Genomic DNA, 27,788 nt, shown 5'->3' with positions numbered 1-27,788 from the left:
GGCCCGACCCTCAGAGCCAATCCTTGTCCCGAAGTTACGGATCAAGATTGCCGATTTCCCTTACCCACATTCATCTATCGACTAGAGGCTCCAAACCTCGGAGACCTGATGCGGAGATGGGTACAGTCTGTGTCGAAACAGGGTCTCCAACACCGTCACAAGGCCAAGCCACTCGACAGGTCAAGCAGCCCAGCCAAGCCACAGCAATGGATTCCGACCCGTGTGACTTCCTCACTTGCATCTTTCACGGACTGGCGTTGGTGCACGGGACCACACAAGAACTGTGTCGCTCTACGGCCACCGTCAGGTTCAATATACCATCACCCCCTTCTCGCTTCATAGGATTTCCGGGGATCACGGGGCCTAAAACAGAAAAGAAAACTCTCCCCCGGACCAGACGCCAGTGGACACAAGCCAGATCCCGTTACCAGGAATCGTCACACACTTGACCCGGCCTCCACCTAAAAGGCACAAGCCGGGCCCGTCCGAACACAGGTCACGGAATCATTACCGTATTCCCTTTCGCCACTGCATCCCTTCCAGCTTTATTCTTTCTTTCTTTCAAATAGTATCTCTCTCTCTCTCTCACTTGAATCAAATCAACCAGACCTCACCTCAACTCTTCTCTTCTCTTCTCTTCTCTCTCATATAGTTAGTGTTAGGTTGTTAATCAGTTCATATCCGCTAACAACTAACTTCTTGTGTCACGAGCCAATCATCATTATTATTATTATAAGCCAGTTCTGCTTGCTTGCTCTTCTTCACTCAGCTCAGCTCACCCCACCTCACTACTACTACTCACTGCAAGAAATTCCCTTCAGTCTCAAAGAAATTCCCATCCATTTTCCCACTGGTCTACATTGGGCTCTCAAATGCCATCACAAGCACACTGGCACCCACAAAACCTTCAACTCCAAGCTAACCATCCTTCTCTTCTTATATTCTCTCTCACATTTCATCAAAGGCAAAGGCAAAGGCAACTCCAAGAAGGAAGGAAGGCAGCCCGGCAGCATCAGGAAAAGAGGCCGGCTGCAACAAGCAATTCAAAAAGCCATCAATAATAACCACATACAAATGTGTCTCTCTCTGCAAAATGGAAGGAATCCAATCAACTTTCATTGAACCTTTCAAAACAGTAAGTACAGTAGTGGTGAAGGCTGGTTGGCAAAAACCACCACCATCATCATCATTGCAGCTGCTGCTGGCTGCTTGTGCTGCTTCTTAACCAAAGCATCTCATATTATCATCATTCAAGGCAAAACCCAGCAAAGGCTGGGCGCACCCCATGTCAAAAGGATACTACATCATACCATAGGTCATTTCTTACTCTTTGGGCTGGGCTTTGCTGCTGCTGCTGAACTCAAACATGTTGGTTGGCAACTATATCATATAGCACATGTTGGTTGTCTCGCTCGCTCACAAACAAAATCAATCGATCGGTCACTTCCAAGAGTGACAACAACAGTACAGTAGTTTAAACATTAGTTTGATCATATGGTTTCATTGATTCAAGGAGGCCATCCTTTAGGAGGCCTGGGAACACCTGGGACACAGGAAATTTATCCTTGGGCTTAGGCCTGACTCACCCATGTTCAACTGATGTTGACATGGAACCCTTCTCCACATCAGCCAACGAGGCTCTCTCTTGATTATTTGCTACTACCACCAAGATCTGCACCAGCGGCGGCTCCAGGCCGGCTCACGCCCAGTCCCTTCGACGCTCACCGCTGCGACCCTCCTACTCACCGGGGCTTCCATGGCCTCTCTCAACCAAAATAATGCCCCGGCGGCCGAGTATCGGGAGAATGCTTCAGCGCCATACCATTTTAAGGGCTAGTTGCTTCGGCAGGTGAGTTGTTACACACTCCTTAGCGGATTCCAACTTCCATGGCCACCGCCCTGCTGTCTATAGCAACCAACACCTTTTCCTAGTGTCTACATTAGCATTCATTTAGGCCCCTTAACTCGTGCGTTTGGTTCATCCCACAGCGCCAGTTCTGCTTACCAAAAGTGGCCCACTAGGCATCACGATTCAACATCATACAGCTTCACATTTCAAGCAAGCTCTACATCTCACCCATTTAAAGTTTGAGAATAGGTTGACGGCATTGCACCACCAAGGCCTCTAATCATTCGCTTTACCGGATGAAACTCATCAAATCAACGCCAGCTATCCTGAGGGAAACTTCGGAGGGAACCAGCTACTAGATGGTTCGATTAGTCTTTCGCCCCTATACCCAGCTCTGACAATCGATTTGCACGTCAGAACTGCTTCGGACCTCCACCAGAGTTTCCTCTGGCTTCGTCCTCGCCAGGCATAGTTCACCATCTTTCGGGTCCCAACGGCTGCGCTCTCAGGTACTTGCCGGCGGACATCGGGATAAGGAGACTCCCCCGAGAGAGAGAAACCCGTTGCCCGAGCCGCACTAAGGCAAGTCCTCGGCCTGCGCCCAATACCCCCCGAGAGGGGCCGCCGCAACCCAAAACTACGCAACACACCACAGGCAACTTTGACATCGCCACGTAGCCCCGCGCAGCCCAGGTCACGACAAGGGATCGGCCTGCCCCCAACAAAGGGAGCTCACTTTCATTTCGCCTCCGGGTTTAATAAACCCTTAGACTCGCGCACATGTTGGACTCCTTGGTCCGTGTTTCAAGACGGGTCGGGTGGATTACCGATACCTCTCACATGGCGAGAAGCAAGTCGATGCAGCCAGAAGCTGCACCCACCGCTACTTCCTCACAGTGACCGCCGTTCAAACCCACTCAGTACCCATAAAGGTCATCACCCAAACCGAAGGTCTAGGCTACCAGTCCTTCAGGGCCCTCGGGGTCCCAACAGCGGGTCGCCACGTCTCGTACTCGAGGGAGAACTAAGCCTGCTCGCAAAGACAAAAAGGCCACGGGTGCCCGGACAACTCACTCGTACGCCGGGTCCATATCTCTCAACATTACCCGCAGCCAATAGCCTCTGCCAACAGCCTGAATCCCCTCTTTCCACCTTCACGGTTCCACCCGTTTCAGCTTCTAATGGTTTCACGTCCTCTTGAACTCTCTCTTCAGAGTCCTTTTCAGCTTTCCCTCACGGTACTTGTCAAATATCGGACTCGTGGTAGTATTTAGCCTTAGATGGAGTTTACCACCTACTTAGGGCTGCAGTACTAAGCAACCCGACTCTACGGTAAACATCCCTCCGCCCAAATTGCTTCCAAACCTTTTTACAGGCGCCGCCACACGGGCCTACCACCCTCCTTGGGGCTGCATTCAAGCAATGACTTAGGCGGTCAGCAATTCGAGCGGTACGGATCCACCGAAACGCAACACCCCTCGACGGCCAAAAAACGACCGCAAGGTTATGCGCTGGGCTCATCCCCTTTCAGTCGCCCTTACTCAGGGAATCCCGGTTGGTTTCTTTTCCTCCGCTTATTAATATGCTTAAATTTGGCGGGTAGTCTCTCCACGGACGAGGTCCTAAAAGGCTAAATTAACCCATCCAATCAAACACCAAAAACAACACATAACTATATCTTCCATTATTCACATTTCACGCCACAAGTCCAGATCCTATTCACCTCCTGGACAATTTTCTCTCTCTCTCTCTCTCTCTCTCTCTCTCTCTCTCTCTCTCTCTCTCTCTCTCTCTTTCTCTTTCTCTTTCTCTTTCTCTTTCGGCGTGTCTCTCTCAAGCCAATAGTAATAATGCTGCTGATGCTCACTTTAGATTGGGCTACATAACCCTCTCTGCCACATTATATTTCTCTCTTTCCAACATATTCTTTCTATCCAGGCAGGATGCATTGTCACTACTTTTTGGAATCTCAATCGATACCAAATTTCGTCACAATACAAAAAAAAAAACTTAAGGGAACGGCCTCGTCGTAGTAACGAGGCCGAAACTCCCCAACTCGCTGCAGTTTGTCATCACTAGAGAAAAGAACATTATGTACAATTTCATTTTCATCCCTAACAAGGATGTGTACCAACCGCTCGCTTCCTGGCGGCCGCTGGCTGGCTGGCTATAACCATTTTTCTCTCTCAAACATTATATCTTTCTTTCTTTGTCGTACAATTTTCTCCTTTCACAGTCTGACAAAACACACAGATGGATGCTGCATTTCTTTGCAGACACTCGTCCGGGAGTGGCGACAACACTGGGCAGTGCCGTCGCCGCAATGTGCGTTCAACTGGTCGATGCATCTCATAATCTTGCGATTCACATGCTGACACGCATTTTGCTGCGGTCTTCATCGACCCACGAGCCGAGCGATCCACCATTAGAAGTTGTCAAATTAGTTAGATTTCGTGCTGAAATACTAGATTACAATTTGCAAACACAAAATGTAGGATGGGCATTCTCCGCATCCCCAAAAGCCACTTGCTGCTCAAAAACAGTCAAGTCAGTCACATATTTCTCTCCAGACTAAATTCTCTCATCTCTAAATGCAATCAATGTTCAATTAATAATTCTCACACAGACAGACAGACACGCAGCATGCACTTGAATCTTTGCTTTCCTTTAAACCATTGACATGCACACTCACACAGCCCCTCTTCAAGAGCACCGTATAGAGTATACACTTGACTCTCACTTTTTTTCATTTTCATCCCTAACAAGGATGATGATACATTCAAAATCCAATATTCTTCATCCCTAACTAAGGATGGATGGATGATTGCTGCTGCTGCTGCTGCTGCTGCAGCTGCACTAAAAACAGTAACTGAACATTTTTCTAAGCAAAGTGCTGATGCCAGGCCAACCAATACCAGTTTCCGTCATCTCCAACCCTCACAAAAGCCCCTCTTCAAGAGCACTCTTGTGAGTTGAGCTTGTTATAATATAATGGCTCTCTCACCATAAAACATTGGCTCTTCGCTTTCGAGACGTCCCACACTGATACCAGTCCACCAACACCAACGCAATACCTCTGCGCATTTTCTCCATCTCTCTCTCTCTCTCTCTCTCTCTCTCTCATTTCTTGCAAAAGTGTCCCCACCATGTATACTGTGTGACAGATCCATTGCCTTGTTAAACCAATCAGAGTTGTTTGCATTTTTTTCCTCGCATACTAACAAGAGCCCCTCTTCAAGAGCACCCTTGTTGTGTGTTGCTTAGACCATATTATACTGGCTCTCTCTCTCTCGCCATCAACTCTAAGAACTTTACACAAAACAACCAATCACACAAAATTATCATTGTGCTGCAATCAGGCTAACCAATACCAGTTTCCGTCATCTCCAACCCTCACAAAAGCCCCTCTTCAAGAGCACTCTTGTGAGTTGAGCTTGTTATAATATAATGGCTCTCTCACCACAAAACATTGGCTCTTCGCTTTCGAGACGTCCCACACTGATACCAGTCCACCACATCCAACACAACAAACTATACTAGACACTATCTCCCTCCACGGACTATTACTACCTTCCTCCATCTACACCTCTAAATATCTCTCTCTCGCTCTCCAATCACAGTCCAACGTCCTCTCCAACTATGGCCATCGACAAACAGTCACACAACCATTTGAGCTTGATGGTTTGCTCTCACACCAACCATCATCGGCTCAGCAGTAGCTTTCGAGACGTTTTTCAAATATTATCAATTACACTCACTGACTGACAGACAGACTGACTGTTTCAAACAAACATTGTATATTTCTTTCTCTCTTTCAAATTTCTCTCTTTCAAAATTTCTTTCAAAGTTGTGTGCATGCACACACTTTGAGTCAACTATAATGATCCTTCCGCAGGTTCACCTACGGAAACCTTGTTACGACTTTTACTTCCTCTAAATGATCAAGTTTGGACATCTTTCCGGCCCGTCTAGGCGAGTCGACGGCACCCCATTGCTGGAAGTAACCGGCCGACCCAGTCCAAGACCGCCAGTCCGAAGGCCTCACTAAATCATTCAATCGGTAGTAGCGACGGGCGGTGTGTACAAAGGGCAGGGACTTAATCAACGCAAGCTGATGACTTGCGCTTACTGGGAATTCCTCGTTCATGGGAAACAATTGCAAGCCCCAATCCCTATCACGAATGGTTTTCACGCGATTTCCCGCTCCTCTCGGACAAGGACAACCCGCTAACCCATTCAGTGTAGCGCGCGTGCGGCCCAGGACATCTAAGGGCATCACAGACCTGTTATTGCTCAATCTCCTGCAGCTATACTCGCTGCTCATCCCTCTAAGAAGACTGTGTCGAACGTGGCCCATGCACCAAAACCAACGTCCACTATTTAGTAGGCCAGAGTCTCGTTCGTTACCGGAATTAACCAGACAAATCACTCCACCAACTAAGAACGGCCATGCACCACCACCCACCAAATCGAGAAAGAGCTCTTAATCTGTCAATCCTTCTGGTGTCCGGGCCTGGTGAGCTTTCCCGTGTTGAGTCAAATTAAGCCGCAGGCTCCACTCCTGGTGGTGCCCTTCCGTCAATTCCTTTAAGTTTCACTTTTGCAACCATACTACCCCCGGAACTCAAAGACTTGAGGTTTCCCGGGGGCGTCTCGCCACGTCATGGGAATAACGACGGCGAATTGCTAGTCAGCATCGTTTAGGGTTAGAACTAGGGCGGTATCTGATCGCCTTCGATCCTCTAACTTTCGTTCTTGATCAACGAAGACATTCTTGGCAAATGCTTTCGCTGTTGTTCGTCCTACGACGGTCACTGAATTTCACCTCTCGCGTCGTAGTACGGATGCCCCCGACAGTCCCTCTTTATCATTACCTCGGGCTCCCACCACCAACAAAATGGAACCGAGATCATCTTCCATCATTCCATGCAAGGAAAATTCCGGCATTGTATTCCAGAGTAGCCTGCTTTGAGCACTCTCATTTATTCAAGGTGAACTGGCCGGCCGTACGGCACACTCGGTAAAGAGCACCCCGCCAGAACCGGCTTGGCTTCCACTCACGGAAGCTGTTCGGAGCCTAGGGGGCAAGCACCGGGCGGTGACCTCCCACCCCAGTCCGAAACTGAACTCGAACTACGAGCTTTTTAACCGCAACAACTTTAATATACGCTATTGGAGCTGGAATTACCGCGGCTGCTGGCACCAGACTTGCCCTCCAATTGGTTGTTGCTAAAGGATTTAAAGTGTGCTCATTCCAATTACGCAGACTCGGAAGAGTCCCGCATTGTTATTTTTCGTCACTACCTCCCAGAGCTGGGATTGGGTAATTTGCGTGCCTGCTGCCTTCCTTGGATGTGGTAGCCGTTTCTCAGGCTCCCTCTCCGGAATCGAACCCTGATTCTCCGTCACCCGTAACAGCCACTGTAGGCGCATGGCCTACAATCCACAGCATGATAAGGCAGAAACTCGAAAGATACGGAGCCGGTGCGGAGACCGTGCTCTCTGCACAAAGTTATTCAGAGTCATCACAAGCAAGTGAACGGACCGAGGCCCGCTTGGTTTTCATCTAATAAAAGCACTCCTCCCTTCCAGTCGGAGTTGTCAAAGTCACGTATTAGCTCTAGAATTACCAGGGTTATCCGAGTAATAGCTTTCCATCAAATGAATGATAACTGATTTAATGAGCCATTCGCGGTTTCGCCTTAAAGCGGCCTGTACTGACACATGCATGGCTTAATCTTTGAGACAAGCATATGACTACTGGCAGGATCAACCAGGTAGTTACTTCTTACTTTCTTATTCTCCTCATATAATAAGGAGTCATTACATGTGTGGTTTTACCAGACTCACATTGGTCGTTCGGTCGGTCGGTCTCAGCTCAGTCCATTTACTTATATAGCTAAGCTACTAAGCCAGCAAAACAAACAATCCACAAAAATGGATATATATTATATATCTCTCTCTCTCTCTCTCTCTTCTCTCTCTCTCTCAAAGGCTTTTTTGAATTCTGCTACCGACGATGTACCCTCTTTAGCTTCCAATTTAGCTTTCAATTGAGCTGCCACCAATATAGTGGTAGCCGGTTTCCACGAACTACCTTTGTACTTTTGATTCGCATAGCGAATAGCTGTGTGTTATGACGTTCTCTCTCTCTCTCTGTCTCTTTCTTTTTCGGTTGAACTAGGAAGATATTCTCTGAACTCAATATACATATTTCTCAAGTTGGTTGGTTGAGGGTAAGTCGTGGAAACACATAGTAGCAAAATAAAACTTATACAGGCAGTCCCCGGGTTACGATGGGGGTTCTGTTCTTGAGACGCTCCGTAAGCCGAAAATCGTCGTAAGCCGAACATCATAAAAAAATCCTAAGAAAACCTTACTTTTAATGCTTTGGGTGCATTAAAAACTAAGTAAACTGCATTCTTATTGCATTTTTCATCAAAACATCCTTCAAATATTGATTATTTTGCATTTTTGGTGTCATATTTCTCTGCCAGATCAGCGTTGTAGGCATCGTAACCCTGGAACATGCGTCGTAACCCTGGAAATAATGTCTGATGAATATAATTGAGAAGTGCCTTAACCTCGGCCGAACCCGTCATAACCCGGGGACTGCCTCAAAAAGTTAGATCTTGAGATAGCTTTGCAGAGAAGGCTTGAATGTCTGTGTTAGACGACAGAAGGAAGTGAGTTGTTACAAATTGATATCAAATCCATAGGCGAGCAAACCTAACAAAAGATACATGTATACGAACGAACATAACTTATCTAGGCTAAGACACGGCAACCCATGAGAACTGAAGTAGGTTTCCCACGGAATTAGGTTGTCGATGTTTGTCATCCACTATGCCTAGCTAAGGATCTCACACATCCTGGGCTGTGGTTTTTGGCAGACTTTCCTGTATAACCCCTGACCTGGTTATGTGGTATGTTCTGTCTTTAAGTAATGTTCTCACATTACTTCATTATGTAATTATTCATTACACATACCAGTACGCAGATGGAAAATTTTTTTGTTTGTTTATTTGGACAATTGTGCCATTTTTTCCCCCTTTTTTTTCTTTTTTATGACTGCAAATAGCTGACCTGTACAGCAGGTTAAGACAAAAGGAGGTTTTCTTAAAGGTTTGGGCAAAGATCTTTGCAAAATGTTAACTCGCTATTTCATTCACCTGTAATATTTTAATCAGATGAAGAGTGGATGAGAATGAATTTTTCCTGCTGAGTATGAGAGTTACACACCCTTTGTTAGTGATGTTGTTTGCATAGTTTCATAACTGATTTTGTTAAGTATAGATTTAAATTTGCTAGTTAACAATAATGGTTGCTTATTTTCTGTGGCCGTTAAAAGCAACATTTTCTGCATTTTACTTTTCATTTCTCAAAACTCTGTTACTTTGTCATGCTCCCATTTTCATCCTTCATTTATGTGCAAATTATTATGGCCAGATTTCCGGAAGTCCAAGCGTATTTTAGAATAATGATAATCATGCATTAATTAGCAAAAATGTACAGTGAGTGTAAAACAATGGTTTTTTTTTTTTCAGAAGCCATGGAGCTTAACATTTTTTTTTCAGTGTTGATTTAGTAACGTGTTCTGCTTTATAGATTGTGTATCAACAGTGCATTCACTTTTCTCTTTAATACATGCCCTGTGATGGTTGAAAATGTTTGCAAAGTAGTTAAAGTAAAGTGTTTAATGATAATAATAATAATAGTATAATGATAATCAGTTCTTCAATTACGCTATTATTCTTTGGTTTTATTTGTGCACAATAAAAATTTAATGGAATCTTTGATATTATTTCTAAATATTTCACTGCCATTGTAGTTTTCTTATAGATTGTGTATTTTTAAGTTTATAAAAGTAACATTTACAACTGGTATTGAAAAATTTCCTTCAGTAAATGCAGCATTTAGAGTTAGTTACTTTTCCCTACTATTTAAAGTAATATTACATGTAGGATACCAAGAGTAGAGTACATATTTGTAACTATTCCTGTTCATATTTCAGCCATATACTCAACACTTCAGTAACTGATGATCTCTTCATGCAACAGTTGAAAGCACTTAACCAGAAGAGCAAGTTTATTAAAGAACAGAATTTTAGAGGTTAGTCTATATTTTCTAATCTAATGTTTTCACCAAATATTAGATTGTTTCGTAATTTGGCATTATGAGTGTTTTAACAATGCTTTATAATGTTAACGGTTGTTGCTACTTAGTTAGTTTTACTCTGCTGCATTAATATTTGTGTGATGAGTTGTAGTGAGACATGATGAATTTAGACTTCGTGCATGAATTGGTGATGAACTGTACTGTACTGTGCTTTATCTAATATTAGATTATTTATTTATATTTATATGTGCTTTACATGTTGCAAGGGCAATCCCTCAAAAACATTGATGAATACGAAGTTATCTTAGGGTAAAGGTGAAGTACTAGAACTCAAGCCTGTTGAAATTTTTCTTTAGCTATGAGGTTAACCCTCCCCCCAGGTCTGGGCTAATATATGCTAATGCATACACTCATGACCGGAGCTAAAATTTCAGGATGGCCAATTTAAGAGAAAACTAGAAAAAAAAAAAACTCATCAATGGATGGAAAGAATAAGTAAGTATATTCACATGGTATAAAAAAAATGTTCTAAATAAATATGCACCTTCCATGGAAAGTTGTACGTGAATATTTCCAATCCTTGTGGGCCTCTTTTCCTTGTGACAGTCGGGAAAAATATGCTATTTTTACAAAGTTTAAGCTTTCTTTTTAATTTTTTTAAAATTTCAGTTTGTCAAGTCAAATTACAGCTCAAGCAATATCATTAAAGGTAATAAAACTAGGAACAGATTCCGTAGCATATTTATAGGGTGATCTGAAAGAATTGCCAATAGTGATAAATATATTGAACTAGGAACATTCCCGCAAAATTTGTTTCAAACTGTATGATGCCCAAAATTTTCTTTGATTGTTAAAATCTATCGATTGAACCCTATTTTTTTCCCAATGGGCGAAAACGCTATATGTGATTTCAATTAATTTATTATGATTACCCAGAGCTGTAGGGGTTAATAGTATTTATAGTAAGGAATCCATAACCGCTTGCTGGGATATGAGAATTCAAAATAAGTTAATGATCCTTCAAGCCTGTCTAAGTGTGGACAAACAGAGATTGTGAGGACTTATAATGAAAATAAATGCAAACACTGTTTCAACAAATGGTAAGTAGGGTCTAGCATCCTTTAGATAGAAGTGAGTGCTAAGAATTTCTGAATAGAATTATCTAATCAACAAAAGTCTGAAGGTCAGTTATAGGAAATGTGTCCAATCTTGTTTTCTTGACAGTAGTAGGGTGATGATGGAGATACTTGCCAGAAGAGGACTGTATATGTTTTCCACAGGAGGGTAGTAGAGAGAAGCAGTTTTTAAGGTAAGATGGTTGTTACATATTAAATTCTGGTTTATAAGTAAACAGCTTGGAATTTGAGTTCGCTTATTAGTCAAAAGAGGATTTGCAATGATATTTGGAATCATACCACCCTGTGGTACGGGTGTAAGAATACTTCACCATAGGTCCTATGTGTCGTAAAAGGTGGAATAAAAGGACAGCTGCTGCCTTGCAGTCTTAATTTTTTAGTAAAGGCTAGGCCCCCCGCAATAACCGTGGAAACTGCTGCCTTGCAGTCTTACTTTTTAGTAAAAGGCTAGACCCATTGCCAGTAAATGTGGAAACTGCTGCCTTGCAAGTGGACATCTTAGTCAAAAGGTGAGGGCCCACCGCCAATAACTGTGGTTGATGACAGCAAGGGCATGCGATCGTAAAAACCCCTTTGCCAAATAAAAAACCATGCCTGATGTTGTAAAGAAAGGTGCCTCAGGCAACTGACCTCTTAGTGTAGCGATAAGGGTAGGAAAGAAGATTATATTGGAATCATAATGACTGAAATAATGATAGAGATGGATGTGATTATAGTAAAGGTCTTGGTGCATGTCAAGAATTGTAATAGACAGAAATTTAAAAGAATATTATAAATAACTGAAATGAGAAGGATCATATTCTAAGATTTTACTTATGTTTGATTCCATGGCAACTTAAATACTGCATCATATAAGGATATCTGTGTTTAGAGTTGATGGAAGGCCATTGTTTCTTACTCCCTCCTTGTAGAGTGAGTTAAACAGTTTCTATAATGGTTCACCATAAAAGAAAATCAGTTATCTGGCAACCCAAATACCATTTCAACATGCATGTTTTAATACAGTTTTGGGAAAACTGATTTTGATTTCATCCAGTTCCTTTTTATTTAATTCTATGACAAAATCTCCATCATTAGAATACATAAAGAAGGCTAATATTTAGTGTGGGGCCATATTGATCTAAAATTGAAACCTTGAAAAATTTGACCATTTTAAGCTTACAGAATTGAGGAAAATCGACGGAATGTTTTGCGAGATTTTATTTCCTCCAATTCCTTTTTATTTAATTTTATGACAATCTCTATTATCAGAGCACACAAGGAAGTGTAATCATTAATTTTTTAGCCATAGAGAACTAAAATTGAAACATTGAAAAATTTGACATGGTTTGTATACACAAACCTGTTCAATTTTTTGCAAATTTTTGCTAATTTTAATTTTCTCTAATTCCTGTTTTATTTCATTCTATGACTACATCTCTATCAACAGAGTACACTAAGAAGAGTAATCTTTAATTTGGGGCAATAGAGAACCAAAATTGAAACTTTAAAAAACTTGATGTTTGTTCATGAAACTTACCTGTCAGATATATATATAGCTGTATTTTCCGAAGTCCGACAGAATTTAAAAAACTTACGACACACGTAGTGGGAGTCAGGTGGTTAGTACTCATTCCCGCCGCTGGGAGGTGGGTATCAGGAACCATTCCCATTTTCTATTCATATTTTTTCTGTCGCCGGTGCTGTAAACACCTGTTTTCAGTACCTCCGTCTTGGATTTAGGAAACTTTGGCTACTTAAGTATCCTTATGGATTTTTTTTGGTATCTTGACTTTGGATCGGTGGCTAGGCACACGTTATTTGTGGAATTAATTGGATTTTGGCTTGATTTGTCTTGAAACTAAGATGTCTGGGTCTAGTTCGGCTAGCGCCAGGTTTTGTACTAGAAGTGAATGTAGAGGTAGGCTACTAAAAGCATCGGTAGACCCGCATACATTGTGTAAGAGTTGTAGGGGGCATGATTGTGTGTATGAGAATCGCTGCAAGGAGTGTGAATGTCTTTTGGATTCTGCGTGGAAGGCGTATGAAACCTATCTTCGTAAGCTTGAGCATGATAGGTTGAGGAGGTCTTCCTCCAGGTCTTTCAGGTAAACGTCAGGAAATTCATGTTTCTCCTACTAACCCTCCTATTGTAGTTGCTACTCCTAACCCTGTAGTGTCGCCTTCGGGCCCTGAAACAGTGTCTGTGGAGGGTAATGCCCTTGCTTTAATTTTAGAGTCGATTCGCAATCTAGAATCGAAAGTGCTCGCCTTAGAAGGCAAAAGTGAAGGTGCAAAGTGCAGTGACAGTGCCCCTTGTGTTGTGGAGGGTGCGTCAGATCGGCCCCATTTCGCCCCTAGGCCTGGACCTCTGCCGGACTCCCAGGTTTCAGGGAGAGGGCATGTCGAAAGCCGAAGGAGGGTTACGGGGAACCCCCACCGATCTGACGTGCCTTCGGCAGTTTCTGTTGACGCTACCCAGACTGCCAAGGAGCGTGCGCGTGCACGCCTCCTCAAGTAGTGCTTTTCTTCTTCTGAGGCTTCCTCCCCGCGTAAGGGGTTGAGCTCTCAGTCAGATTCATGCCCATTGAAAAGGAGCGTTCGTGAACGGGACGCTTCACGTCCAGGGATTTCTCCTGATCGACGATCTTCGCCTGACCGTGCCTTCGCGGCCTTTCCGCCGCAGAAGAGGAGTAGGGCGTCATCAGATGATGACTCCTTCGAGCGCCCCAGTCGCTCCAGAGTTCGTGCAGTGGCAGTTCCTGTGAGAAGGATCAGCCCCTCTCCTGAGAGGGAGTCTTCTCCTACTGAGAAGATTCTTTGCTCGTTTCAGCAGCAGCTTGCTGATGTGATTTCTAAGAGAGACGTAGGAAGGATGACAAGCTGCCCCTAAAGAGATCTAGACAGTCTCCCTCTCCGTCTCCTCGCTCGTCTCTCTCTCTCCTGTATCATCGCCTTCTAGAGTTCGTGCGGCTCCCCAGCGGCTCTCGAGAGTGCGCGAAGATGTTTTGTGCTCTTCGCTTAAAGCGGTGTTACCTGCTCGTGAGATTGACACCTGTCGAGAGCGTGACGCTTTTTTGGACGCTTCTGTTCAAGTTCAGCATGATCTTGACACTTGGTCGGATGCCAGGCGAGCGCCAGTGGCCGCCAGGAGTGCGCCAGTGGACGGCAAGCGCGCGCCAGCAGAGGCCAGGCGCGCACGAGTGGACGCCAAGCGCGCGCCAGCGGAGGCCAGGCGCGCACGAGTGGACGCCAATCGCGCGCCAGTAGAAGCCAGGTGTGCGCCAGTGGACGCCAGGCGCTTGCCAGTTGACGCTCGGGTGGACGCGGATGTGGACACTCGTCGACGCCCACGTGTGTTTGAGGACTCTCTTCAAGATTCTTCACGACTTCAAGAGGTGCACCATGTTCCAGCTTCGACTTTACCTGCTCAGGAGTCTGCTGTGCCTTCGACTTCGCAGCAACGCTCCGGTTTGAAACTTGGACCTGAGGGTCTTGTATTGGCTTTACTTCCTCCTACTTCACCTGTGTCGGAAGGTGAGGTGAGCGGGGCTTCAGAAGAGGCTGATGATGAGGAGCAACCGCTGGCTCCTGTCTCTTCAGACTATCAGGTCTTGACCTGCCTTCTTCAGTCTGCTTTCGGGGACACCTTTCAACCTGAAGCTCCTCGCTCTCCCCCCTCTCAACTTTCGTCTTCTAAGATCAACAAAGTCTCGGGGTTTGTGAGGATGAAGAAGTCCCTTTCGACTAAGAGGGCTTTTCGTAAAGTCCACGACTGGATGGAGAGAAGGAAGGCTCAAGGAAAGACCTCGTTTGCTCTTCCGCCTTCTAGACTTAGCGGAAAAGCAGGGATGTGGTATGAGACGGGAGAGGACGTCGGTCTCAGACTTCCCTCTTCTGCTCAAGGAGACTTTGTGATCTTTGTTGATGAATGCCTCGAGGAGGTCCCTCCTTTCTTCATCCAAAGTGACTTGGTCGACAACGGAGATAGATTACCACCTTAAAGGCCTCTTTCGGACGTTAGAGGTCTTTAACTTCTTAGATTGGTGTCTTGGAGTTCTGGATGCCAAGTCTCGGAGTCCCGGTTCGATTAGCCTGGGGAGCTGTCCAGCGTCATGTCATGTATGGACAAGGCCATCAGGGATGGTTCAGAGGAGCTGGCAGCACATTTTTGCACAGGACTCTTAAAGAAGAGATCCCTGTTTTGGCAATTTCACTGCTAAATCAGTCTCTCCCTTGCAAAAGGCAGAGTTGCTCTTTGCTCCTCTTTCCGATCATCTCTTCCCTCAAGCTATGGTTAAGGACTTGCTACCAGTCTCCAAGAAAAAGCTACGCAGGATCTCCTCGCCCAATCATCTCGGAGAACTGCGGGCCCTTCGTCTTCTTCGGGAGTTTCGATTCTTAAGAAATCTAAGCCCTTTCGAGGTGGATCTTCCTCGAGACCGGCCCTCGAGGAAGAGGCACTTCCAGAGGCAGAGCCCCCTGCTGCGCTTACAAAGGGCAAAAAATAAAAAATGAAACAGAAGTCCTTCAGTCACTGGTAGGAGGAGCCAGGCTTCGGCTGTTTGCGCAAGCCTGGAGAGAGAGAGGTGCAGACAAATGGTCACTGGACATCTTAGAAAAAGGTTACCTGATCCCGTTCCTAAAATCACCCCCGCTGTCTTACTACACCCAGGGATATTTCACCCTCGTACCGGGGGGAAAAACAACAAGTTCTTTTCGATCTGCTCGATCAGATGATCAAAAAAGAAGCAGTAGAACAGGTCTTCGACCTGGAATCCCCGGGGTTTACAATTGACTGTTCCTGGTGCCAAAGCAGTCGGGAGGATGGCGACCGGTCCTAGATGTCAGCAACCTAAACCTCTTTGTCATCAAGCAGAGGTTCAAGATGGAGACGCCTCAGTCAGTGCTTGGGGCTTTAAGACCAGGGGAGGGGATTGGATGGTGTCACTAGATCTCCAGGACGCGTATTTTCACATCCCCATCCATCTCCAGTTAAGAAAGTACCTGCGGTTTGTCCTGAAGAGGAAGGTTTTTCAGTTCAGGGCACTGTTTTCGGACTGAGCCGGCACCGATGGTCTTCACCTTTTTGATGAAGAACATTGCGAGATGGCTTCATCTTGCGAAAGTCAGGATCTCTCTCTACCTGGACGACTGGCTCATTCGAGCCTCCTCGAAAGCCTGGTGTCTGGAGGACCTTCACACGACTTTGTCTTTAACGAAGTCCCTGGGACTTCTGGTAAACTTCGAAAAGTCACATCTGACCCCTTCACAGTCCATCGTCTATCTGGGGATTCAGATGGACTCGGTGGCTTTTCGGGCTTTTCCGTCCCAGGGGCGACAACAACAATGCCTAAGAGGCAAAGTGTCAGCCTTTCTGGGGAAAGAACTCATGCTCGGTGAGGGAATGGATGAGTCTGCTGGGGACCATTTCCTCACTGGAGAAGTTTGTTTCCCTAGGGGAGGTGCACCTTCAGACCTCTTCAGTTCTTCCTGTCGAACGTTATCAGAAGAGGTGATAAGAACACCTAAAATGGTGGTCCGATCCGTTGAAGCTTGCAGAGGGAGTTTCCCTCAAGCTTCAGAGCCCCGACCTAGTGTTGTTCTCCGACGCTTTTCCACGGGGTGGGGAGCGACACTAGGGGGGAAGAAGTGTCAGGCACCTGGAGAGGGGAACAGGTGTCCTGGCACATAAACCTCAAGGAACTGGCAGCAGTTCATCTTGCGCTCCAGTTTCTTTTAGGACGAAGTCTCCCACAAGATTGTGCAGATCAACTCGGACAACACCACAGCTCTGGCATACCTCAAGAAACAGGGAGGAACCCACTCTCGGTCCCTGTTCTACCACGAAAGGAAATCCTGTTGTGGGCGAGGGCACACGACGTCACTATCCTGACGAGGTTTGTCTCAGGAGTAGAAAACGTACGTGCAGACCTCCTCAGTCGGCAAGGTCAACTGCTGCCGACGGAATGGACCCTCCATCAGGACGTATGCCAGAGGCTGTGGAAGTTGTGGGGATGTCCTCTCGTGGACATCTTCGCAACTTCGAGAACAAAGAGACTTCCACTGTACTGCTCACCGGTTCTAGACCCAGGAGCAGTGGCAGTAGACGCCCTTCTCTAGGACTGGACGGGACTAGACCTGTACGCCTTTCCCCCGTTCAAGATCCTAGGGGAAGTAATGAGAAAATTTGCAGCATCAGAAGGAGCGAGGATGACACTAATCGCCCCCTCCTGGCCGACCGACTGGTTCACAGAGGTCATGTCCTCGTGGTAGACTTTTCCGAGGACTCTGCCCCCAAGGACAGATCTACTCAAACAGCCCCACTTCGAGAGGTGCCACAAAAACCTCCCCGCTCTGAGTTGGCCAGAGCAAGAGGTTTTTCAAGACCTGTGGCAAGAGCGATCGCCACTGCAAGGAGAGCTTCCTCTCTTGCAGTGTACCAATCCAAGTGGGCTGTTTTCAGAAGTTGGTGCAGAAAGAAGGGCATTTCCTCCACCTCAACCTCTGTGAGCCAGATAGCGGACTTCCTTCTCTACTTGAGGAAGGAAGTAAAATTAGCGGTGCCGACGATAAAGGGCTACAGGAGTGTGCTGTCGGTAGTCTTTCGGCATAGAGGGCTGGATTTGGCCAATAACAGAGACCTTCATGATCTCCTAATGTCTTTTGAGACTACGAAGGTACTTAACCGAAAGTACCATCTTGGAACTTAGACGTAGTTCTTAAGTTCCTTATGTCCAGCCATTTCGAACCGCTTCACACGGCTTCGCTTAGAAACCTGACGAGAAAAACACTTTTCCTAACTGCTCTGGCGACGGCGAAGAGGGTTAGCGAGATCCAGGCTATAAGCAAGCATATTGGGTTTAAGAACCACAATGTGTTTGTTCTTTGAGCCCGACGTTCTTGGCAAAGAACGAAAACCCTTCCAACCCTTGGCCTAAGACATTCGAAATTAAGGGTTTGGCAGAAATCGTGGGTCGAGAACCAGAGAGAGTCCTGTGCCCTGTCAGGGCTCTCAAATTCTACTTAGAAAAGACGAAGGACTGTAGAGGACCTTCTGGTAATTTGTGGTGCTCTGTCAAGAAGCCAGATCTTCCCACGTCGAAGAACGCGCTAGCGTTCTTCTTGAGAGACACCATTAAAGAAGCTCATTCCTCGTGCAGTGATAGTGATATGAAGCTTTTGAAAGTGAACGCCCACGAGGTGAGGGCTATTTCGACCTCAGTAGCTTTATACAAAAATATGGCACTCAGTGACATTTTGAGTGCCACTTTTTGGCGGAGCAACTCGGTGTTCGCTTCACACTACCTGCGGGAGGTGAGAGCAACATACGAACATTGCTATTCGCTTGGACCATACGTCGCCGCAGACACTGTTTTGGGGGCAGGAGGTAGCACTCATCCTATCCTTTAGTGGTTAGTGAGTTTTTTAAATATTGTGTGTTTTTGGTTGTGGGGTTGACTGCCTGAGGTGGATCTCCCTTCCTTTAGCCTAGTTTAGTGGGACTAACCTTTGGTAGACTAGGCCAGGTTGTGTTTTTATTACTTCGTTGCCCTCATGGTATGGTCAATGATCTAGTCACATCGTGGTCACGCCCCCGTTGACAGATCATCTAGAGTGCACCAGCTATACAGGTGGCAACTCTAGTATAGCAGAAGCAGACTTGGGTGACAGTAATCACGGAGTCAGCTATGCTAACAGGTAAGGAACCAAGATATCAATCATCTGCATGCATATGTTTCCTAAAAATTCTATTCTGTCTCTTCCCACCACCAAAGGTGGGATTCAGCTATATATATATATCTGACAGGTAAGTTTCATGAACAAAATGATATTGTAATGATACAATAAAGTTTGTTCATACTTACCTGGCAGATATATATATTCAAAGTACCCACCCACCTCCCCTCAGGAGACAGTGGAAATAAAAAAATATGAATAGAAAATGGGAATGGTTCCTGATACCCGCCTCCCAGCGGCGGGAATGGGTACTAACCACCTGACTCCCTCTACGTGTGTCGTAAGTTCTTTAAATTCTGCCAGGTAAGTATGAACAAACTTTATTGTATCATTACAATATAATTTTTTTCATACACGGACTTGTCGAATTTTTGCAACATTTTTGCTAATTTTCATATCCTCCAATTCATTTTTACTTTTTACATAAAGAAAAGAAATAATTTAGGTCCATAAAGAACTGAAATTGACACATTGAAAAAATATGACTTCTTTTGCAAACAGGTGCATGTCAATTTTTGCAACATTTTTTGCTAATTTTCATATCCTCCAGTTTCTTTTTACTTCATTCTGTGAGTAATTATCCATCAACAGAGTACACAAAGAAGAATAATCTTTATTTAGGATCATAGAGAACTAAAATTGAAACATTGAAATATCTGACAGTTTTGAATATGCGGACCTGTTGAATTTGTACAAACTTTTTGGCTGACTTTGATTTCCTCTAATTCCTTTTTATTTAATTCTATGACTAAATCTTTATGGACAGAGTTCACATAGATAACTAATCTTTAATTTGGGTCCATAGAAAACTGAAATTGAATCACTGAAAAATTTGACTTTTTTTTGCTAAATTTTTTGCTAATTTTCATTTTTTCCAATTCCTTTTTGCTTCATTCTATGAGTGAATATCAATTAACATAGTTCACAAAGAAGACAAATCTTTAATTTGGGTTCATAAAAAACTGAAATTAAAACTGAAATATTCAACATTTTTGGCACATGTGGACCTATCAAATTTTTGCAACATTTTTTGCTTATTTTGATTTTTTCCAATTTCTTTTGACTTTATTCTATGACTAAGTATCAATCAACAGAGTACACAAAGAAGAGTAATCTTTAATTTGGGTCAATAGAGAACTGAAATTGAAACAAAAATTTGATATTTTTGCATATATGGACCTGTTGAATTTTTGAAAATTTTTTGCTAATTTTGATTTCTTCCAATTCCTTTTCACTTCATTCTAAGAGTAAATATCCATATAACAGAGTACACAAAGAAGGCTAATCTTTAATTTGGACTCATAGAGAACTGAAATTGAAATATTGAAAATTTGTCAAATTTTTGCAATATTTTTTGCTAGTTTTAATTTCCTCCAATTCCTTTTTGCTTCATTCTATGAGTAAATCTCCATCAACATAATGCACAAATAAGACAAATCTTTAATTTGGGGCCATGTAGAACTGAAATTGAAATATTGAAAAATTTAATATTTTTTGCATATCCTGCAAAATTTTCTGCTAATTTTGATTTTCACCAATTCCTCAACACTTCATTCTGTGAGTAAATATCTATCAACAGAGTACACAAGAAGGACTAATCTTTAATTTAGAGCCATAGAGAACTGAAATTGAAATATTTGAGAATTTTGACATTTTTGCAACGTTTTTTGCTAATTTTGATTCTCTCCAATTCCTTTTTACTTCATTTTATGAGTAAATATCCATCAACAGAGTACACAAAGAAGAATAATCTTGTATTTAGGATCATAGAGAACTGAAGTTGAAACATTGAAAATTTTGACATTTGTCGACTTTTTGCATCATTTTTGCTCAATATTATATCCTCCAAGTCGTTTTTACTTCATTCTATGAATAAATATCCTTCAGCAGAGTAAAAAAGAAGAGTAATTTTTAATTTGGGGGCATAGAGAACTGAAATTGAATTATTGAAAAATTTGACATTTTTTGCTATGCGGGTCTGTCGAATTTTTACAATGTTTTTTGCTAATTTTGATTTTCTCCTTTTCTCCAATTTCTTTTTACTTGATTCTACGAGTAAGTATCCATCAACAGAGTACACAAAGAAGTCTAATCTTTAATTTGGGGCCATTGAGAACTGAAATTGAAACATTGAAAAATTTGACATTGTCAAATTTGTAGCAACGTTATTTTCTAAATTTGATTTTCTCCCATTCCTTTTTACTTCATACTATGAGTAAATTTCCCTCAACAGAGTACACAAAGAAGACTAATGTTTAATTTTGGGCCATAGAGAACTGAAATTGACACATTGAAGTATTTGACATTTTTTGCATACGCGAACCTGTTAGATTTTTGCAACGTTTTTTGCTAATTTTGATTTCCTCCACTTCCTTATTAGTACTTCATTCTATGAGTAAATATCCATCAACAGATATAAAAAGAAGATTAATCTCCAATTTTGGCTCATAGAGAACTGAAATTGAAACTACAAATTTTGACATTTTTTTTTGCATAAGCAGTCCTGTCAAATTTTTGCAGCATTTTTTGTTAATTTTGAGTTCCTCTAATCCTTTTTGCTTCATTCTGTGAGTAAATATCCATCAACAGAGTACAAAAAATGACTAATCTTTAATTTGGGGCCATAGAGAATTGAAATTGAAACAAAATTTTTTTTTAATTTTTGGCGAACTACAGACCTTTTGAATTTTGTTAATATATTTTGCTAATTTTGATATTTTTCAGTTCCTGTTCATTTCATCATTGAGTAAATATCCATCAGCAGAGTACACAAAACAGACTAATCTTTAATTTGGGGCCATAGAGTATTGAAATTGAAACATTGAAAAATTTGACATTTTTTGCATATGCGGACCTGTCGAATTTTTGTAAAATATTTTGCTAATTTTGATATCTTCCAGTTCCTTTTCATTTTATTCTATGAGTAAATATCCACCAACAGAATACAAAAAGCAGACTAATCTTTAATTTGGGGCCATAGAGAACTGAAATTGAAACATTGAAAAATTTGACATTTCTTGCAAATATGCACATGAAATTTTTGCAATATTTTTGCTATTTTGATATCCTTTAATTCCTTTTTACTTCATTCTATGAGCAAATATCCATCAACAGAGTAAAAAAAAGAAGAATAATCTTTAATTTGGGGACATAGAGAACGTAATGTGGGAATAAGTCTTCTTTAACAATAGGTAAGATTCATGTCAATAATAAATTTTCATAATGAAATTTATTATTTGGATACCTGCTATTAAAGCAGACCCCACCCAGGCCCCTACAACTTAGTGGGTTGTCAAGGAAAATTTTGATGAGCTAAAAACCTTTGAAACACCTGGAGGAGAATGGGTGATCTAGTCAGTCAGGCCAGCAGCCATTCGATTTTTTTGCTTGAATGCCGACTTGCCTAATCAGCAGGTAGCTATAGCTAACTTTAACAGTAGGTAAGTATCAGAATAATAATTTATATACTATGAAAATTTATATGTTTATTAGCATATTATACAAATCACCATAATTAATTAGATTGTACAATTTTCTATTTCAGATGCCCATTCATGTCAAGATGTGCAAGATATAGTTGATAAACTGACTGTTAAGGCAGTCAGTAAGATTCGAGAGTATCTCTTGCAAAAAATTTATCAGTTCCGCAAGCTCTTTCAAATTACCAAATCCCTCAGAATGCTATGATCAAACACAAGTAAGTTTTAAGTCTGACTACTCTTTTAAAACAGTTTTTTGCATTTGTGTGAGTGAAGCTGAATTTTAGTTAATTCATGAATATGGATGTCTTTTTGGATGTAGAATTTGTTATTCATGGATTTAATTGAAATAGGCCGTAGTCCTTCAGTTATCTGGTTCCACCCTGTCAGACATTCAATGCTTTCTGGAGTTTTCCCAAGTACCCCAGCAAGACAAGACTATAAATATGTGAAATGTAAATATAATTGCGTAATGAGAATGAAAAAATCCTCGCTTGGACAGGCATAGGCAGGCTGAGAAAGGATTACATGTATTGTAATATATATTTTGGGCAGATGTATTTCAGCCATATTGTCATGTATTTTTGTGTGTGATATACAAAATTTATAAAATCTTTGCACTATCCAAAACACGTAGTAAGCCACTGAAGGTTAGGCTGTCGTAAATCATCTTTTAAATCTTTGGTAAATATATATACATAATGCATTATATTTACAGATGAAAACTAGTATATTTATTACATCTCATTAAGGGATATTAACTTTATCATGTACTGTATATCATGTTCATACTCTGAATATGAACCCACTTATAGAAACTAAGTGACACACGAGAGAGAGAGAGAGAGAGAGAGAGAGAGAGAGAGAGAGAGAGAGAGAGAGAGAGAGAGAGAGAGAGAGAGAGAGAACACTAAGTGCAACATCTAGTCTTTTATTTTTTGTTTTATGGTCAGTGCAACATCAAGTCTATTTTTTTGTTTTATGGTCAGTGGAACATCTAGTCTTTTATTTTTTGTTTTTGGTCAGTGGAACATCTAGTCTTTTATTTTTGTTTTATGGTCAGGCAGTATTCTTCAAGGCAGCAAATGGAAATGGATGTAGTTGGGTTGTTAGGACCAGTAAATTGGAGCTCATCATTTGAAGACATGTTACTATTCAGGGTTGGTAGGAATAACCTTCAGTTTAGATAATTATCATAGGCTAATTAAGGACATTAATTACTAAAGAAATGACTGTAAATGCTTTTTTCTGGAAACAGACTCGTATTTTGTGAACTGTTTGGATGGTTTACAAACTAAATATCTTATGTAGTGCTTATTATTTTTTCAGGTTCTTCTTTGAATTTCTCCTCTTGCTGCAAGAAGTATAGCAGCTGAAATTCATGATGAATATGTGGAAACAATGAGTAAAGTCTATTGTTCTTACTTCCAGTCTACACTAAGCAATTATGGAAACTTCAGGTATTTTTTATTTTTTTTTTGCATTTTCTTGTAATTTTACTTGTGAACTAGGTCTCACAGGACATCTTGTTAGCCAAGAGATTAAATTATTCATGAAAGGAAAGGAACTTTTTAACTAATATTTCAGTTATCCATATTATGAAGGGGGAAAACCTTGCTCACTATATCATCAGACATCTTTCTTGTGTAAGTTATGCTGACATTCAGACATGTTTGCTTAGTTGTGTAGTATTATGGTAGCATTTTTTATCCTTTCTTCTCCTTGCCATGAATCTTTTGGTTAAATTTATGTTTTTTCTGTTGCTTTGGATAGTTTTGGATTGCTTGAGCAGTATTTTTCTTTATTCATAAAAACTGTTTTGGTATTTATAGGAGAAAAATTAGGGAGTTTGCTACTTTGGTGGTTGTCTTGACCATCTGCCATTATTTAGGTCTTCAGTAACTTTTTTCCCTATTGGAAGTACTTACCGTATATACTCGCTTATGTGACTTTTGAAGCCCTAATTTTGGAGCAATTGTAAGGGGTCGCATCTTACATGAGATATCAAATTCGAATATGCAATAATCATATACAGTAGTACCTTGAGATACGAAAGGCTCTACTTACGAAAAACTCGAGATACGAAAGCCAATGCGAAAAATTTTACTGCTCTACATACGAAAAGTTTTCAAGAAAATACGAAAGGTTGTTGCTGTAAAGTCCCGAGATTCGCCCAGACCACTGAGAACAATTTTAAAACTCCCGCGCCGCCAACTTAGTAAACTTGCCACCATCCTCCCGCTCATTCCCATTGGTTCCTGATGCTAGTCACCCCATAAGGTCCTGCTCTCCTATTGGTCAGCATCTACCCCTTGTGCTTTAAGTATTCTATTGGTAAAACGGTTTGCTGTAAATTGAAAAACTTATTCATGCAATACATTTAATAAAAAAAAAAATTAAAAAACATTAGGTAAAGATAGAATAAAGAATAGAAATGAATGGTTATCATACTGTTGGTAGTTTCAGTAGTTGAAGAGAGATAATGAAAATTTATGGCTTACTGTGTAAAAGTGATTGCTTGGCGATCGTTCGATACTAGGAAGTGCTGGATGTAAACAGACGTTTGGAAGCTTTTTTTTTATTATATGTTAATGGGTTACTTAATAATTATTTGAAATGAGTACATGCAATACATTTAATAAAAAATTGTGAATTGATATATATCAGATAAATAAATCAAATCTGCCAACAAATAGGTATTTTTTAGAATTCTTCTTCTGTTTTATTATTACGTTATGTATTACGTATGTTTCATTACAGCTGTCAGTAACTCGGTATCTCCATTAGGTAAAGATAGAATAAAGAATAGAAAAGGGATTTTGACGAAGGAAAAATCTATCGGGTGATTGGCTCGTGTCGCCCTATGAAAGGATCCTTAATATCATTCTTTCTAGGTAAAATTAATCTAAAATTACCAGAGAAAAACAAAATTAAGAAAATGTCAGTAAAACTGACATCGCTCACATCTTAAAAAGAAGTGTCGGTATGGCAAAAGGGGCGAGTGGGAACACTACCACGAGACATTCACCAATTAGACCTTCCAATCAGAATCCCCACAAGAGAGAGCTGATACCAACGGGCCGATGCGGCCGCTACTACTACTACTACTGAGAGGACGCCACGGACAGCAGCGCCCCTAGCGGTCATCCTTAATCTAAGAACATCTTGTCCTGCAGGGGGGGGGGCAAGCAATACATGTGGGTTTCATAGGGCGACACGAGCCAATCACCCAGAAATAGATTTTTCCTTCGTCAAAATCCCTTTTCTGGGCTCAGCTCGTGTCGGCCTATGAAAGAGTACCAGAGAAACAGACAAGATGGGAAAAAAGGACAAATGAAAAGCAGTTGTAAAATGAGGATATAATATAAGTAAATCAATTACAGCATATAGCTAAGTACTTAAGTCTAACTTATTCTAAACAGTAACATAAAGAAAGTTAGTAATGTAAAGTACTTAAAATTACAATAAACACAGTAAATTATAATAATGCAGTGTAATTTTAACAAATAGATTTACTTAGATAACTTATTTACAAAATAATACAAACACATTGTGTCCTACCCTAGCATAAAAATAAGGTAGGATACACTGGAGTACATTATCAGTACAAGGTGTGGATGTCCCTAGCAAAAAAATAATAGGGACAATCCACTCATATGATTTCAGCGGCTAAGGCTAGGATATCCCGAGTAGCATGGCGATAGGGTGAGGCATGTTGGATGAGGTAGGTAGAAAGGAGACCTGGATCTGTACTACAACTACTATACAGTATCAGGAGAAACAATGTTTCCCGCTGCTACTGCTGAAAATTTTAAAGATTCCAAGGACTTTAGATAATGACGTTTAAAGACTGTCGGAGATTTCCATCCAGTATACTTTTTTTAAGATCCTCAAGTTCATATGTTGAAAGTAATTAATGAGGTGTGGCTACTCCCCTGATGTCATGTGCTTTTGGAAATGAATCAGGATTGGCTTGTTTAATGAAGTAAAGGATTTGTTGTCTAATACCTTTTACTGACAAAGTACCACCTTTCTCTCTCATGAAGAGAGGACCTGAGGATCTTGAGGATGTACGAGATAGAAAGAGACTTAAGGTTGATACTGGGCAAAGAGAAGGGTCTTGCGGAAGTGGGATGACTTTCCAAGGGCCCACCTTGCAAGAGGATCCTCATTTTTAGCCAAAAAAACTACGATCCGGAGCAAGCAGAACTTCTCCTGAGGGGAGGAATTCCCACATGACCCGCATCTCTGGATAGAGCCGACAGGTTCTGAAATTTCTAGCTCCTGAAGCCTAGCTTAATAAGAATAATGTCTTTCTAAGAAGCATTATGAATGTACAGGACGAGTTGTCAGTATCTGAAGCTAGTTTGAGGACATCATTTAAGAACCATGAAACTGCAGTAGGCCTTTGAGAAGGTCTAAGTCTAGCACAGGCTTTAGGAATAGACGTGAAATAAGATTCAGTCAGATCTATCTGAAACCTAACTGAAAGATCTTCTTCAAAGCCGATTTATGAGTAGTAATAGTGCTAGCTGCTAAACCTTTTTCAAACAGGGATCTGAAAAAGGATATAGCTAGATTAACTGTCATGGTGTAGTGTTTGAATGATTCTTTCAGGAAAGGATGCTAATTTTTTAACAGCTGAGTCATATTGCCTAATAGTTGACTCTCTCTTATCTGATTCTAGGAAGAGAATATTTTGTGGATCAATATTAGCATCTTTATTAGCCGCAAACTTCATGAAGTCCATAAAGTTAGGGTCTGAAGAATTCCTGAGGAAGCGAACACAGTCCTCATTTGTACTGATTGTGACAGCTTGGGATTGGGAATCCGTTGAGGTCGGAGACCCAATTCCAGAAGAAGAGGATACCAGTTGCTCTTGGGCCAGTCCGGTGCAATCAGAGCTACTATTCCCTTGAAAGTCCTCAGCTTGCTTAAGACTTTCAAGAGAAGATTCACTGGAGGAAAAAACATAAATTTTTCTCCACTGATCCCAATCTAACGACAGGGCGTCCGTGGCATAAGCCAGAGGGTCCAGGTTGGGGGCCACATAGCAAGGGAGCTTGTGGTTCGCTTGTGAGGCGAAGAGATCTACTTGGAGACCTGGGACTCTCCGGCATATCCACTGGAATGACCCGTCGTCTAGGGACCATTCTGATTCCAGAGGAACTGACCGGGACAAAGAGTCTGCTATCACATTTCTTACCCCCGCCAGGTGAGTGGCGGACAGATGCCATTTGTGTTTGTTTGCTAGGGTAAAGATGGCTATCATGACATGGTTCACATGCTTGGATTTGGACCCTCCTCTGTTGATGCAATGAACTACCACTGCACTGTCCAAAACTAGCCTTAGATAGACTTTTTCGGGGAAGCAGTCTCTTCAAGGTAATAAATACTGCCATTGCTTCCAGAACGTTTATGTTGGAGCTGGCGAAATTGAACTGACCAAGTCCCCTGAACCTGTTTTGAACTGAGAATATCCCCCCC

General features: G+C 42.0%; 1 protein-coding gene and 3 non-coding genes across 5 annotated transcripts in view; 1 reads left to right on the top strand and 3 right to left on the bottom strand.

The window, feature by feature from the left end:
- LOC135211762 (large subunit ribosomal RNA) overlaps positions 1 to 3,472 on the bottom strand; it is a 5,627-nt gene extending 2,155 nt beyond the window's left edge. Inside the window, exon 1 of the ribosomal RNA XR_010313755.1 lies at positions 1 to 3,472. This exon is cut by the window's left edge and continues 2,155 nt beyond it. This is a non-coding gene — a ribosomal RNA (large subunit ribosomal RNA).
- The window catches only part of LOC135210701 (vacuolar protein sorting-associated protein 52 homolog), a 102,630-nt gene extending 78,896 nt beyond the window's left edge, over positions 1 to 23,734 (top strand). For both annotated transcript variants that reach the window (XM_064243468.1, XM_064243467.1), the window contains 3 exons: positions 9,864 to 9,961; positions 22,367 to 22,519; positions 23,631 to 23,734. In XM_064243468.1, the coding sequence (XP_064099538.1) occupies positions 9,864 to 9,961; positions 22,367 to 22,509 (241 nt within the window). In that variant the 3' untranslated portion in view covers positions 22,510 to 22,519; positions 23,631 to 23,734. The remainder of the gene's footprint in view (positions 1 to 9,863; positions 9,962 to 22,366; positions 22,520 to 23,630) is intronic.
- On the bottom strand, positions 4,124 to 4,283 carry LOC135211755 (5.8S ribosomal RNA). Its single transcript, XR_010313750.1, has one exon. It is a non-coding gene; the product is annotated as a 5.8S ribosomal RNA (ribosomal RNA).
- On the bottom strand, positions 5,728 to 7,629 carry LOC135211760 (small subunit ribosomal RNA). The gene has a single exon (XR_010313754.1). It is a non-coding gene; the product is annotated as a small subunit ribosomal RNA (ribosomal RNA).
- Positions 23,735 to 27,788: the final 4,054 nt, after the last annotated feature.

The sequence above is a fragment of the Macrobrachium nipponense genome, chromosome 4 (assembly GCF_015104395.2).
Source record: "Macrobrachium nipponense isolate FS-2020 chromosome 4, ASM1510439v2, whole genome shotgun sequence".
In the NCBI taxonomy this organism is placed as follows: Eukaryota; Metazoa; Arthropoda; class Malacostraca; order Decapoda; family Palaemonidae; genus Macrobrachium; species Macrobrachium nipponense.
Note: the sequence above shows the minus strand (reverse complement) of the source record. Positions and strands in the feature narration are given on the sequence as shown.